General features: G+C 48.7%; 1 protein-coding gene across 4 annotated transcripts in view; it reads right to left on the bottom strand.

Annotated features, from left to right (window-relative positions):
- The window catches only part of LOC135906572 (CUB and sushi domain-containing protein 3-like), a 265,193-nt gene that overhangs the window by 185,997 nt on the left and 63,555 nt on the right, over positions 1-15,641 (bottom strand). For 3 of the 4 annotated variants that reach the window (XM_065438020.2, XM_065438017.2, XM_065438019.2), the window contains exons 3-4: positions 4,509-4,914; positions 2,933-3,367 (exon numbers count right to left, since the gene is read on the bottom strand). In XM_065438020.2, coding sequence (XP_065294092.1) covers positions 2,933-3,367; positions 4,509-4,914 — 841 coding nt within the window. The remainder of the gene's footprint in view (positions 1-2,932; positions 3,368-4,508; positions 4,915-15,641) is intronic. The other variant, XM_065438018.2, reaches the window with a different exon arrangement.

Below are 15,641 nucleotides of genomic sequence, written 5' to 3'. Positions count from 1 at the left end.
ATAAATAGGGTGCTTTGCACTGAAGACCTAATCTCAAAATATTTGCAGCCTCAATGATTTTTCTTGTAACCTTGTCATACATGAACCTTAGAATTCGATGACCGCACTGAAACATCAAAAGGATTTATTATGAATAGCGAGCCACACATCACGTCCATTTCTGACATTGTGTTCTGTATCATTAAGGCACCTGCCTGTCGGCCATGTATACCGTCTACAACAAGAGAAGGGGATTCCACAAACTACACTGCTGGGAACGAAAGTGATTATGTATTTCTTTTCACACTCGGCCCAAAAAGTTTACGAGGTGCTGGAAAAAATTGTCTTGGGAGGCAATCATTTGCGCATGCGTGGTGGTTTTGTGCGAGCGCTTAAAAGTTTGCTCTGGAAAAATAAACCTCTGTTGCCAGTTTGCGCGCCGGGTGTTTCTCGTCCTTCTTTCTTGCAGTCCTTCCCACCGGCACTATGCAACCCTATGGTCATGAACCAAGAAGCCCAGATTTTCGCTCTCCTGTAAAAACTATGTTCTTTCAAATACACATGTTCCATAAGGAGGAACGCTGCGCTAGTGCCTGTACTACTCTACCTGCACATCCAAACTAGATGCAGTAGACCTTGGTGAATACAACATTAACAAAGGAAAACATGGAAATGTACATTTGTTTAGAACTAATCAGAATATGACTGCATGGCAGGCGTTTCGAGAGCTTGAGTGGGGACACTCCTTGGTCAGTTATTCAGTCGCAAAAAAAATGAGTTTACCAATTATTTATTTACCCATTTCGATGAATTATTTTGTCATGCCGCATATCGAGCTGATTAGAGTTAAGATTGATAAGCATCGACGACGTAGAGTTAATTGAGCATCGCATGGCACAGCACGCCGAATACGGATAGGCACACGCGATTTTCAAGCAATCACACGAGCGGACTTATGAAGGCAGTACTCTGTACATCTTTACATGTATCGATGAGTGTATTTACTTCGTATTTTATAAGAAACTGCCCGCAACTGATTCAAATATCCCTCGAGAACGCATGAAGCACAGCCGGCCGGTGAGCGCTATATCTCGGCTCGTAAGGACTGTGTTTGAGGCTGAAAGCCTTCGCTTTACCGGCTGAACTTGTGCTCGAGTTGTATGCGGAAAACGTGCGCACCAATCTGCTGTTTTCTTTTATTGCGTAAGCATTCGGACTGTCACAGTGGAAAGAAGTGCATGTGTGTGAAGTGGTGGAAGCGGGTCACGTGGTAGAGGAACGTGTCGTAGTATATATATATATATATACGGGTTGTCTTAACTATGATGAACCACGATTGGACGATTGCGTAGCGCCTATTGGGCAACACAAAGCTGTATCGGGAGTTTTTCATGTCGCTTACAATTTTACCTTTGACACTTTTGATCTAATTATAATGTTTGAGAAGTCGATTAACTCATTTAAAATAATTATGTAATTAGGTGGAGAGCAAATATAATCGGAGTATCTCCAAGCGACGCAAACAACATTAGCTTGGTTCTGTCCAGCTAGGTGGCATTTCCATATTTTTTCATCTTCGTGCATGATAGTTGGGACACCCTGTATAGTCAATCATAACTAGATTTCTTATGACATCACTAATAAAAATCGAGCCCCTCGGCTTCCTTTCCTCAAGGTAATGTATATATACGTATAGCTTTTGTAGCTGTGATCCGAGGCACGGTGCTGGCCGTAGGAGGACGGTGCACGCACCCGCGAGATTGTTAACCGGAGCTGTACTAGTTCAGTACTTGAAGAGGCTAAGTACGAACATCGAACCCTCAGGCTGTTCAACATCAGTTCTCCACTGAATACTAACCTTCGAAACTATTACCAAAGATTTCCTTTAGGCCGTTCCAAGCGTCCGCAGTGCACGAGTCGTTATCCTGTCGGGTACCGTTTTCGAAAGTTCCTAAGGAAGGATGGAAGCCATAGAGGAGCATAGGGCATTCACCTTTCACGCCAGCGGTCGTCGAACCTGAGACAACCCACGATGAATCGGCTTCTACTATGCACTGTAGCCACCTGTGCCAGAGTTGCAGGTGTGCTGGTTAACTGCTCTCTCCTTAATGAATTACGCAATGAAATTTAAACCGCCGCATATATATATTCACTGCAACAGTGAAACGTCTTGAGGCACATCACCCCTTTAATGAAGCGAATAGCGTTCTAAAAGCATTTGACTATTCGCTTACACTGCAACCACATGCCCGTATTTTAATGATACGCACATTTATTCAAGCAGCCTCTCTAGCCCCCCTCGCGACAGGTGACATTCCAGACACGCATTACAGTACACAAGCTAACAACTTTGAGGCCCGCCCTTCCATACGTGTGAGAATGCAGTGGATCGGGGGGGGGGGGGGGGGAATGAAGCGGCCCGCGCCACGTCCCGTGTAAATCACCCTCCCCTGTGGTGGTCGGATCCACGTGCCGAATTACTTGCTCTAGCGCGTTACGACCGGCGCGCAAAATTAGACGAAATGTGCACCAGCCGCAGAGTTCGTCCTAATCCGCCCCACTCCATAACGCGACTCGATGCGGCCCTATTGAGGCGTGGGCAAACACACTCTCTACTGACCCCCCGCCCCATTCAGACAAGGACCGGTCTCCCGCCTGCGTGGCGTTCGGTGGCTTCCCGGACAACGCCCACATTATATGGCATTGTGCGGGTGGTAATGCAGCCTTGCGCGGGAGCCTCAGTCAAATACCTACTACACGAAGGCCTGCGACCATGGAGGAGCGGCTGGCAGACTCTTCACCAGACATCACGAAGGCACTGCTAGAACACCTTAACGTACTTGGCCTGTCTGACGAATACGCCTCGCTCATTTGAATGGACCCGGACCGGAGTTTGATTCTCTTCAGCCATGTGCTTTTTTTTTTTCCGGCGCAAGCAACGAGAAAGAATGACCTGTTGGTCGTCGGCTGGCTCCTCCTGCGGCACGCACTGCGGCGGCGAGGCGCTCCACTCGCCGGACGGCAGGCACTCGGCGGCCGGTTCGCCGACCATGGCGTGTCCGCTGTCGCAGCGGTAGGCGACGCGCGAGCCCACGCCCAGGCTGTGGGCCACCAGCGTGCCGCTCGCGGGCTCTGCGGGCTCCGGGCAAGCGGCCGGCCGAGCCGCGTACTCCATGTACACTACGGCGTCGTCGGCGGGCCGTGCGCTCGTCAGCAGCAACACGATAAGCCGGTTCGACACGCTCGTCACATTCAGCGGCGGCGGCTTCAGCTGCACGCCGCTCATGTTGGCCAGCGGCGTCGACTCGTCGCCGTCGAACAGGTACAGCTGCGGCCCGTCGCCACCCGTGGCACCTGGCAGGCGCAGCTGCGTGAAGGTCGCCCACACCTGCGACGACAGGTGGTGAGGTTCACGCGCTCGGCTCCTAGCGCCACGTGGAAAGTTAGAGAAGTGTATGCGTGATAGTGAATTCCTTGAGGTTGAGACAGTTATATGGGGCTCGCTTGCAGGGCGTGTTGTTTCTTTGCGATCACATAAATCATCGGGGCCGCCCATCAGAAAGCACCAAGTAAATCATGCAGGAGTCGCAGACAAGTGTCCAAAGATGACTACAAAAGAATTATTTTCTGCGAGTAGCAGACGTCCGTGCAGTGATGGCACTGAACTTCTAGTGAACGTGCACAAAGACTGGAGCCAATGCCGTTACAGACACAGAGGAGGTGAAACGCAAAGTCGCTACGCCACGCCACATGCTGTTCACTGATGCTCGAGCACAACATATAGCAGGGGCCATAAGAAGACACAACGGACCGCAAAAACGAATATCATCGGGCCCCGAACTGCCTGGCCATCCACAACTGGAAGAACAACCGACGTGACAATATACACACATCAGCCCTTCGGTATAGGTTGACAGAAACTCTTCACACAAGAGACCATTGTTACGTATATTTACAGCTTTCGCATTTGCTTCACTGGTAACACTACATGGAAACTGCTTCGCGCTGTGTACATGACAGGAAAAGTACTGCTTTTACTAGCCGCTTAACAAGTCTTTCGCTCCGTGCACGTCAGCGGAAGGTGTAGTTGATAACAGTTCCGCTTCCAGGAAAGCACCCGACATGCCGCATTAACACTTCTGAGGTTTCTTTTGTGCAGAATAACTGCTGGTTGAACTAGTCGCCTTCTATTCGCCGTAATAGCGAAAGCGCAGACTGAACCAATACGACGCCGTGTGTCTTGCTTTATACGATATCGTCAGCGTGTTCTGCTACTGTTCGCCTGGCATACTACACTATTAGTCGGTGCGAAGGCGAACACACGAAAGGAGCACCTTCGTCAGCAGGAGCACGTGAACACGCAAACACTGCGCTGGACTTGACACCCCGCGCTGCACCCCTGTGATGACATGGCAAGCGAGCGCATCTGAACCCTAGCTGACTACAGTTGGCGCCATTCTTACTACGATGATTGACTAACTCGAACGACGTCAAACAATCAGCGTCCCAGAGAGCAGCCGTTACTCCACCTGGTGGCCGGGCGGCGCGCTGATGTGCCACTCGCAGCGGCGGTTGGCCGGCAGCCTCCTCTCCAGGTAACCGGGGCTCGCGATGGCGCCGGCACCGGCGTCGCGCCGCACGGGGCCTCGGCGGCAGTCGCTGGCCGCGCAGCGGGGCGCGGCGCGGCTCCAGCGGGGCACGCCGTCGCCGCCCGGTTCGCAGCGCGCCACGGTCGCGTGGCCCAACGGGTCCAGCGGCGGGTTGCACGCAAAGCGCACCTCGCGGCCCAGCCGCCAGTCGCGGCCCACCACGTAGCCCTGGCTCGGGGGCCGCGGCCGCTCGCACTGGTTGGGGTCGAAGGCTCGGTAGCGGAGCTGGAAGCTGCCCGGCTCCGAACCGTCGGCCAGGGGACTGCGCCGCGAAACGAGGATGTGTCTGCGGTCCCGATGGCAAAAAGGGTAGGCCGACACTAAGCGCGCACAGGGAAACGCAATCTGGTGCAGCGCAGGCGAGGGAGCTAGCGCTGTGGTCGGCGACCCAACGATTACTCTAAAGAAAGCTGGGTTCGTGATTGTCAAATTACTCATTTAATATTAGCCTTGCTACGAACCTATGCTTCATGAATGTACGCGTCGATAAAGTTCCGTGCTGTTTCAACGTACGGAACTTTATAGGTTTGCGGAAGAGGTCATCACGGATGACCTCTTCCGCAAAATAAAGTTTAAAAACATGCTCTATAACCAGTTTGTTAAGTCTCGTAATATAACCGATCTACACATATTTAAACGCTACCGCAATAAGCTAACAAATGAGCTTCGGAAAGCCAAGGCCTCTTATGAATATGAATACTTCATGTCTTGTCTAAATGATAGTCGCAAAACTTGGAAAAAACTAAATGTTCTGTTAAACCGAGCGCCGTCGTCGCCTGCAAATATTGAGATTTTTAAAAATGGCATTATCATCCCGGATGAAATGCTTCCCGATTACTTTAATAATTTCTTTGTTAATGCAGCTGGTTCATGTGTGCACAGAAATGCCACCCGCTATGTTCAGGTCAGGGGTGCCCCGATAGTATATTCTTATATCCTACTACTGAGTCTGAGCTAGTCCATTTATTTTCTGAGTTGCGTAATACCACGTCGTGTGACATTGACGGCATACAGATTACACCTGTAAAGCACGTCTTGAACATTATATCGCCTGTTTTAACATACATTTACAACCTCTGCCTGACATCTGGGGTATTTCCTGCCAAAATGCAGACAGCTAAAGTACTTGCTCTGTTTAAAAAAGGCAATAAAACTGTGATATCTAATTACAGACCCATTTCCATACTTCCAGTATTTTCAAAAGGACTTGAAAAAATAATATTTCGGCGTATTTCAGATTTCCTTGAAAAACATAACCTGTTCACTGACTGTCAATATGCTTTTCGAAAGGGACGGTCAACCCAGCTCGCGTTACTAACACAAAAGGAACAAATATTGCAAAACTTTGAAAACAAGCTGCTCACGCTCGGGGTTCTTATCGACTTCAGTAAAGCGTTTGACTCTATTAACCACGAACTTTTGGTAAAGAAGCTAGAGTACTACGGTATTCGTGGTATTGCTTTGGATATAGTGAAATCTTATTTAAGTCAGCGGAATCAACTCGTTGAAATTAATGGCATCTGCTCCCAGTTCAAGGAAGTAACAGTTGGTGTTCCCCAAGGAAGCATATTGGGCCCCCTGCTTTTCAACATATACGTTAATGACCTTGTTCTTGTCGATAGTGAACCTAAATACATTATTTATGCAGATGACACTACGCTGCTTTTTTCATCGAACAACGTTGAAAGGCTGGTTTCAACTGCAAACTCTGTTCTTAAAAAAATACACACATGGTCACAGGATAATGGCTTAAGAATTAACACTGACAAAACAAAAGCTATTTTATTTCAACCAAAAAATGGAAGCACTGGCTCGTCAAGATGTCATAGGTTCGGACGGTATTTGCACCGACTCCAGCAGATCGCACCAGGTTGGCCTACAACGACGGGCACCGTCGATATATGGATGGATGGAAGGTGTGAGCTTAGAGACCGACATTATAATAGGTTCTTCAAGAATTGAGCTTGTTCAGTCTGCGAAGACGTTAGGTGTCTTTTTTGACAGCCATATGTTATGGACTAATCACATCGACTTCCTTGGAGGCAAACTTGCGCAAGTAGCTGGGGCGCTCTTCAGCTTAAGACCGTTGCCACGCAAGGTCAAACTTCTTTTGTACAACGCTCTCTTCCTGAGTCACGTACACTACTGCTGCCTCGTGTGGAGTACGACGTCTGCTACAAACATAAACCGGTTATTCTTGCTTCAAAAAAAGGCAATACGTAGTATCTGTAATGCTCCAGCAGACGCTCACACTGCACCTCTATTCAAACAGTTGAATTTACTCACACTGCATTCTCTGTCGCAGTTGAGGCTGTTACTAGCCTATCGTAAAGAAGCAAAACAAAGCCAGCCATACATCACATCGTTAGCACAGCTAACTAGAAACAGAACCGAATACAGCACACGGTCACCTGAACACTGGTATGTGCCGCACCCTCACACTAACTATTCTCTTCAAATGTTGTACCACCGCTTACCACGCCTATTAAACACGCTTAAATGTAATAACATAGATGTCACCTCCTGTCCTGTATCGCATTTATATGAGCATTTCAGTGACATTTTGAAGACGATTTAATGGGTTGTTTGTGACTGTTTTCTGAAGTAGACTGTCGTCACACATCTCAATTTGATATTAGCCTTTGTCAAATCATGTCTTATTCTTTCCTAAAATGATTACCTTGTTCTATTGCTGCTTCTTTTGTACAATACTGTACACTGTGGATTCGCGTAGTTTTCATGATTTGTAACGTTTTTCTTTTTTTTTTCTTTTCTCCATTGCACTTCTGTTTGCTGGCATACTGTCTAAGCCAAGTTGTCATTGTCTTTTTTTTTCGCTTATGTATTGTTTTGTCGGTTCTAAATCAGTGCCTGTGCCTTCTGCTGCTGCCCTCAGACCGGGTTTAAGGCCCGTCAAGTTGCTGCGAGCAACTTTTTCCTTAAATCCCCCATAAATTGTACGTTTATGGAAAAAAAGGCATTTGGTTAACCCCATTCTATTCTTTTGTTTCTCGGTGCCCTCCTTCCAGGATATACCTCTAGAGATGTGAGGACTCAGAAAAACAGAGAATTCTAAAAAAAAAAGACAATTTTTTCGCGTGTTTTCCCAAGGCATGAAAAATCCAGAAAATATAATGGATACAATTTACGGGATGAAATGTGGAGTACTGACGTAGATTAGGCGAATGTTAGATCGCTTTAACTTCGTGAGTAAACATTCAGGCGACACATTTTGCATCCAGTCTGCGTAACATTTTTGGTGCAGGTGATGTGCTGCATCTCCATCGTTTGTTGCTCAGAAAGGCAACCTCGACTTGCGTTACTTATGGCGGTAAACAGAGTCCACCCATGCGGTACAATGCTCCTGAGTTCCTTTAACCTAATTGTTAAAGTGCGCGTGAAGCGAGAGCTTGACAGTTCTGTGCTGCATTTTTGAGCTAGCGTCTCTTGGCGTCAAATCAAGCGCACCATCCTGCAGTAGTTCCGTCTGAATTTATACCGTAAGGCCACAGAAGCACCCCCCCCCCCACCCCCACCCCACGCTTCTTTCTTAGTGTTTCCGTTGTACATTCAGAAATTATTGAGCGAGCATAGCTATTCTCTGCAATCGAACAGGTTGGATTCGTTTTATGTCATGTTCTAAAGACGAATGCCTCCATAAGATTAATTGCTTCTTAATCTCGACGCAGATGTCCGGCTTCTCAGCTTGAATTGATGCACTTCCAGAGCAATATTTTGAAGGTCTTGCTTCTGACAAATAACGATAATTTTATTCGACAGATTGTACGTCAGGCGGGTAATTCTTGCTTGAAAAGACACGCGAAAGTAAAGGATAAATAACCAATATTAATGTATTAGTCTTCATAAATGGCAATACGTTCCTTTGAGCGCGAGGAGGTAATGCACAAAACACGCAAAAACGAAATTTGGGTGGCGACGCGGCCACGAAGTGCCGCGCACTGGCTCGTCAAGATGTCATAGGTTCGGACGGTATTTGCACCGACTCCAGCAGATCGCACCAGGTTGGCCTACAACGACGGGCACCGTCGATATATGGATGGATGGATGCATGGATGAGTAGCGCTTGTCCTTGTCTGTCTTCCTTGTGTTTGTGGTTTTATTTGCGCTAAGCTACTACTTCAAACATGGATGTTATGGCCGTCCCCTTTGGAACGGGGTGGTGGGTTGTGCCACTAAGCTCTTGCTATTATACTGCCTAATGTCCTGCCGAGGATAAAAAATAAAAAAGGTTAAAAAAACACCATGAACTACCACACCCAAATTTTCTTATCCCCTATTGCGAACTGTGCTTTTGTACGTCTCCGTCTTTGGCCGTTTCCCTACTTTTCTTCCACCAATCCTCCAGTCGCCTCTTACTAATGCCTATTGCGAACATGTTTACTTTACCACTGCTCCGGCTGAACCCAAGGGCTTCAAGGAGGCCAGTGGTGCCTAAATCGAGCGCTGGGTAGACGTCTTCACATTCTAATAAAACATGCTCCATAGTTTCCCTAGCTTTAGAGCAGCAAGCACATGCTTCTTCTTCCTTCTTATATCTCGCTTTATAGGTGCGTGTTCTAAAGCATCCCGATCTCGCTTCGAAAAGTAATGAGATGAGCTTCCCTTCGAGTTGCCATAAATGGTTTCTTTCCTGATTTCGTTTTTTCGTCTTAGGTAGTAACTCATGGCAGGTTTCTTTTCCACTGCCGCCACCCATGAGATTATTTCAGCCTCTCTGACTTTCTGCTTCACCTTCTTTGTTGCTGTGTTGCCCACCCTACAGGCCGCATACTTGCTGGTAAGCTTCCTAGTTCTTTTCCCCCACTGTGAATCAATGTTTTTCCTGTACAGATACCTGAACACTCTCCCAGCCCATTTGCTTTCTTCCAGATTCCTCAGTCGTTCTTCATAATCAAATTTACTGTGAGCTTCCCTCACTTCAAAACTAGTCCAGCCCATATCACCATGCACAGCTTCAATTGTAGTCTTCCCGTGAGCGCCCAATGTGAGGCGACCCACTGACCTTTGGCTCCCGTCGAGTCCTGATTGTAACCCTGATTTAAAGCAAACAACCGCATTTCCAAAAGTAAGTCCTGGAACCATTACACCTTCCCACATACCTCGGAGGACCTCGTACCTATTTTGTCCCTATATTGTATCCCTATATTTTGGACGCGTATAGCGCCATCGTGTGGGCTCTGCCGACATTCGCGGCGCCTTTTGGAGGCTAGGATGGCGCTTTTTTCTTTTTCTCGTACTCTCTTTTTTTTTGGGGGGGGGGGGCGGAGGGAGCTGCCAGTACCACCATTTGATTATTAACCCTTCGAGGGTCAAAGACGTAAATATACGGCGCCGTGAACAAGTCCAAAAATGGTCGAAGCCGTATATTTACGGCGCCATGTGTACGTTTAAAAAGCGCGTCAATTTCCTAACTTTTTGTTTTCTATCATGTGCTGCCACTATGTGGGAATATAGGAAATTATTTTTGCGCACCTCCCTCTCTGGGTTTTCGTTGCATGATTTCTTTTAGTTGCTCCCGCGCGTCTATATACTACCGCTCGCGCAGTGGCGCGCGCGCGGGCGGGCGGCGGTTTGGGTTTTGTTCCGCAGGCGGTTTCGGCTTCTTTCGCTTGCAAAACTGATGGCTATCTCGTTACTAATCGCTCGAAGGGCTACCGCTTGTTTCTCCCTCGTTTAGTGCTCACAGGGGTGCGCATAGGAAGGATGCCGTCGTGCATGCGTTTCCGTTGCTTTTTTTTTTTGACACTCGCGAAAACTAATTGCCTCTGGTTGGCGATTAGATGAAGATTAGCGGAAGTTTGTCAGACGTTTTGCTTTATTGGCGGGCACACAACCGCAGAGCTTTCTCGAGTGCGCGCACCTACGCAGTTCGATGAGGCTATGGATGTATATATTAGTGTAAGAGCAGGAACAGACTAGAGTTGCGAAATATTGTCGTGTGCGCATTTTCAAAGCCTTAAACTATCTGCATAACAATGCATCAAAATTTTAATTCTTATAATTATTTGCTTTTTATTGTTGATATTCATGAACGAAAAGAACATATATACCAACGCAAAATATTTTTTTCTCGCTTTACGGTTACCCTAGAAAAATTACGGAAATTTTTTTTCGGATAAGTCTCTAAGAAGATATAGAATCTACAGTAAAAAAAAACTGCCCCTGGACGGTCGCATATGTCGAAAAAAATTCACATTTGAAGAGTTAAGCACGCTTAAGTTAGGGAATTCCGGAGGAATAATTTTAACTACTTTGAGTTCTTTAACGTCCGCCGGATGCACGCTTTTTTTTGCATTTCGCTCAGATCGACATATCGCCGAACGAGACGGTAGGCCTAGCTCGCTAACCGCCGCAACCATGGCCGACAGCGCCAGCGATCTGGCCGCAGCTCGTCACAGTGCGCTTATTTTTTAACAACACGATTCAAGTGGCCCTAAATTGGTTTCCTCCATGTCATTGTGTGAATAGAAAAGTAAACGCACTGAAATGAGGCAGCATCTGCGCTCAAAGATCGCTGAGCCGCCTTGTTCGGACGGTCGGTATTTGCTTGCGTCTGCAACACGAAATGCCGTCGGATATTCGTTCGCGATCACGCCAGTGGTTTAGTACTAGGCGCTGCTTTACGGAGCAGGCGAACATTCGACATAATTTTTCTGTATCAAGTACTATTTCATACGAAAAAAAAACATGCCCGACGATTACGCTTCTTGGTAATACGATCTTTGAGTGCAGCTGCTGCCTTATTTCAACAACAGGTAACCGCATACAGACCACGCTGTGCCGAACGGAGGCGCTTCTGCTTTTCGGATTAGCCAGCTCACACCGCGATCCGCCGCTATCGAGCCGGCCCTCCGGCGATGCGCCATCGCGCCATATTATAGTGGTCACCGCCACGGAGAGGGCGGGGCAGATCAGCAATCATATTTAACGTTTCTTCGGAGGTGGGATGAAGAAATGGGTGGAGAACATGGGTATTGAGTAGAGGTCACGTAATCATTCACTCACACACTCAATGTGGCCGCACAAGATTGGGGTGAGAAGTAGAAGGGGACGAAACACTATAACTGTCTTTCGAGTCACTGTAACGGCACTGCTCCCGGTAAGGGAAGGCATAGGGCAAGATTGGAGGCGGGAGAAAGACAGCCAAGCGCGAGCACTGCCAGAGGCAACAAATGCCACTGAGGAACGCGCCCCGCAAACAGGGAAGCGAGAGACACGCCTGAGAGCCGTGAATCACGCGCGAGGCGGCGAGTAGCACCCGCCGCCGGCACCGCGGCTGTGCCGCGACAGCGGAAGAAGAGACGGCGAGGGCGGAGTGAACGGTAGCAGCGAGAGTCACCGCAACGGCGCTCCGCGAAGGAAGGGAGCGGAGGATAGGCGAGAATACGGGGTTTGGAGGACAAGTGGAGAGCAAGACTGGCACCGCGCGAGAGATAGCAGCAGGAGCGCGCGCAGCTACAGCACAGTGTACTAGATTAGGGGCAGTGTGTTCAGACGGTGGAGCATGCCACGCGCTGTTTTGAAGCCGGGAGCATAGACAGGTCCCGGATGTATGCGGTGGCGCTGCAGTCACACGGGCTGTACAGACGCGTTCTCCGTGTGTTGCGGCTGGTTGCAGCATGCTTGCTCTTAAGGACTCTGAAGGAATTCCTCGATTTTCTGGTCTCGTTGGGAGTCACCTGCAAAAGGGCTTTGAGGCTTCTTGAGCCAGTCGACGGCAGATGCGCTCCGTGTGACAATGTGCAGCACTTTGGTTCTGTTAGAATACTCGGAAGTGGAGGGTTTTAAATACCCATTGATATCCAGACTAAGCTAATATAAGTTGGAGAACTTCTTGTGAGGTAGTCGTGCGGATCCAACGATGACCCAACGCCGTCTAAATTTTTTATCGTTGTGAATTGCCTGTCTTTTTATAACTTGGCGAAGGCAATGCAAACAGGAAGCACAGAGGTCAGTGAAGATTTGGTTTCGCTACTTCACTCACCTGATAATTCTGACAAGGAAGGGGACGTTGCGTCACTTGATGAGTTAGTTGAAGCTGGAAATCTTACGCTGGCAGAGCAAAAGCTAAACAGTACTCCGGCAGAGCACCGCGCTTATGTGGAGGGAAGGAGCGATGACCTCTCACCCATTATACGGCAGAGTATGTCACGCAGAAATTTTTCACTCGCAACAAATGTGAGGGCTGTCGCTCTTTTCTTTTGCAGAACGCTAGTGTAACTAGCAGATTCTCAAAATTCACGAAATTTGTGACAGGGGAGGGTTGCTGTATCCGTCTAAGTGGCTTTTTGAAGCAGTAAGGAAACTTGAGGGAATATTTTTACAACCATCTTCAGCATCCATCTTCAACCTTTTACAACCATCTTCAGCGTACGAGACGGCCCCGCACGCCACGTGCAAAGGGGTGATTAGACAAGTCGACATCAGGGACTCCCAGTCCACTATCACAAGAAATATCGTGCATGAGCGCAACCCGCTCGCTTTGGCCGCCAAGCGCATCAAGACGTCAGGCTCAGTCATCGTCCTCTTCGATGAACTGAAAGTGCCAAACTTTGTGCGCTACGGGCCGACCTTGTTGAGATGTTATCTCTACAGGAAACAATTTGATGTCTGCTTCACTTGTGGTAGGGTAGGACACCGCTCGGACGTGTGCCCCACGCCGGACTCTGTTCAGTGTAGAGGGTGTGGAGCCCCCAACCCACGATCGGACCACGTTTGCACGCCCAAGTGCAAGTTCTGTGGAGGAGACCATCCCACCGGAGACAAGGTGTGCAAGCAGTGGTTTCAAACACCCTATGTGGTACGAGCTCGCCGAAGGGAACGCGCCCAGTCACGATCGGCCACGAGGGAGAGAAGCCGCTCCAAGTCGGGAGGATCGCAGGTGCAAAGGGAACGCGCCCGGTCGCGATCGGCCGCGAGGGGGAGAAGCCGCTCCAAGTCGGGAGGAGCCCAGGCGCTCTTCGAAGATGGAACACCCGGTGCCAAGCCGACAGTTGGGACCGCCTGGGCGGATAAAGTCAAAGGTACGGTGAGAATCGTTGGTGGCGCCACTACGCCGGCGGTGACTGAAAGCAATGATGCCAGAATAGAACAGTTGATTACTCTTTGCGTAAAGCTAATGAAGAGCTGACCAAACAGGTAGCAGAACTGAAAAAGAAGGCACAGCCGAGCCCTGCCAGCGTAGCAGTAGCCAGACCAGTAGGTCAAAGCAACGAACCAAGCGAGGGAGATAACTCTCCCGCCCCGAAAAAAAAAAGAGCAGTAAGCCCCGAAACTGACTCGGTTTTCTCAGTCCTCAGCGAGCTGAAAGAGGTAATCAAAGAAATTAGAGAAACGACGGAAAGGACTAACTTTAAAGTGGATAAACTATGGAAATGGAGGTTAACGGCCGAACAGCGATTCAAGAAACTCGAAACGAAATGCGACGACGACGAATTCTTGCCGTCAGAATCAGAAAGCGTAAAATCGCCCTCCGGAACGTCAGGGGGCGCTCCAAAGAGATCGATCGCGGGTAACAGCAAAATTAACCCATTCAATAATCATGGATAGCGCCCACAGTTTTAGTGTGTGGCAGTGGAATTGTCGCGGATTCCACAACAAAAACGCATCGCTGCGCCAATAAATTAGATCGATGGGGGTCAAACCAAAAGTAATTATGCTGCAGGAAACTTTAGCGGACGAAGTAAAGCTAACCGGGTACAAATCGGTATCTAGAGAAAAAGATTCCGGAAGGGGATTGGCCACCCTCGTTGACAAAAAGCTACCCTTTATCAAACACGATATCCATCTCGGATTGAGTAAAATCGAGTATATCCTAGTAGAAGTCGTACTCAAAAGGCACAAGGGCAGGGCGCAGAGTATCTTCTGCCTGAACATTTATAGCAGTCCCACCTACAAGAAACAAAGCTTTAGGGCACTTTTCAACAAGGCACTCGCAGTCGCAAAGAACTCCCCGCTCATCATCGGAGGGGACTTTAATGCCCCCTACCAAGCGTGGGGATACGCTTGGAATACAAAGAAAGGTGAGGGGTTATGGAACCTTGCCACGGACCTGGGACTGTGCCTGATCACCGATCCGTCTTTCCCCACCCGCTGTGGCACGTCCACGTGCAGGGACTCTACGCCCGACCTAACTTTTGTCAACAACTCGAAACAAGCTAGTTGGGAAAACTCGGGCACCGATCTAGGCAGCGACCACTATATCATACACATAGGTATAGGTATGCCGAAACAAGAGACTAGAACCTTTCGGCGCACGGATTGGGATCTTTTTAGGAAAGTTAGAGCGAAGAGACTAGAATCGGAACCGCTAGAAGCGGGCAGACAGTCCTTCCAGACCTGGATCAACCAGCTCGAAGAGGACCTCAGGGAGGCCACTAAAGAAATTAAGACCGAAGAAAACATAGAGGGCATAGACAGTAGGCTCGCGCATCTGATCGAGGCCAAACAATCCATTCTGCAAAGATGGAAAACGCAAAGACTGAACCGAAAGCTCAGGAAAAAGATAGCGTTGCTAAACAGACAGATCGAGGAGCATTCGAGAACGCTCGTGAAACAGCAGTGGGACGAAGTTTGCCACTTGGCAGACGGCAGAATCAAACATGGAGGCAGTTGGAACATCCTCAAACATCTATTGAACGAGAGCGACACAAAGTCAAACAAGAGAACAGCAATTACAAAACTGGTACATCAAGTCAGCCAGTGCACGACTCAGGAGGTAGTCATGAGACAGCTCGCGGACAAATATCTCCCGCTCGAACAACCGGGCGATAGCGACGAACGCGTGGAGTACATGGGAGGACCATGCGAGGAAATGGACCGCGATTTCACCGAGGGTGAGGTACGGGCCGCCCTCCATGGTCTCTCTAGTAGATCGGCAGCCGGACCCGACGGTATTACCAATAAACTCTTAATGAATCTAGACGATGAGTCGATCACTTTCCTGACGGATCATTTCACCGAGTTGTGGAGAAAGGGAGACTATCCGGAGGA

The sequence above is a fragment of the Dermacentor albipictus genome, chromosome 5 (genome assembly GCF_038994185.2).
Source record: "Dermacentor albipictus isolate Rhodes 1998 colony chromosome 5, USDA_Dalb.pri_finalv2, whole genome shotgun sequence".
Classification (NCBI taxonomy): domain Eukaryota; kingdom Metazoa; phylum Arthropoda; class Arachnida; order Ixodida; family Ixodidae; genus Dermacentor; species Dermacentor albipictus.
This window is presented reverse-complemented; position numbering and strand designations above follow the sequence as displayed.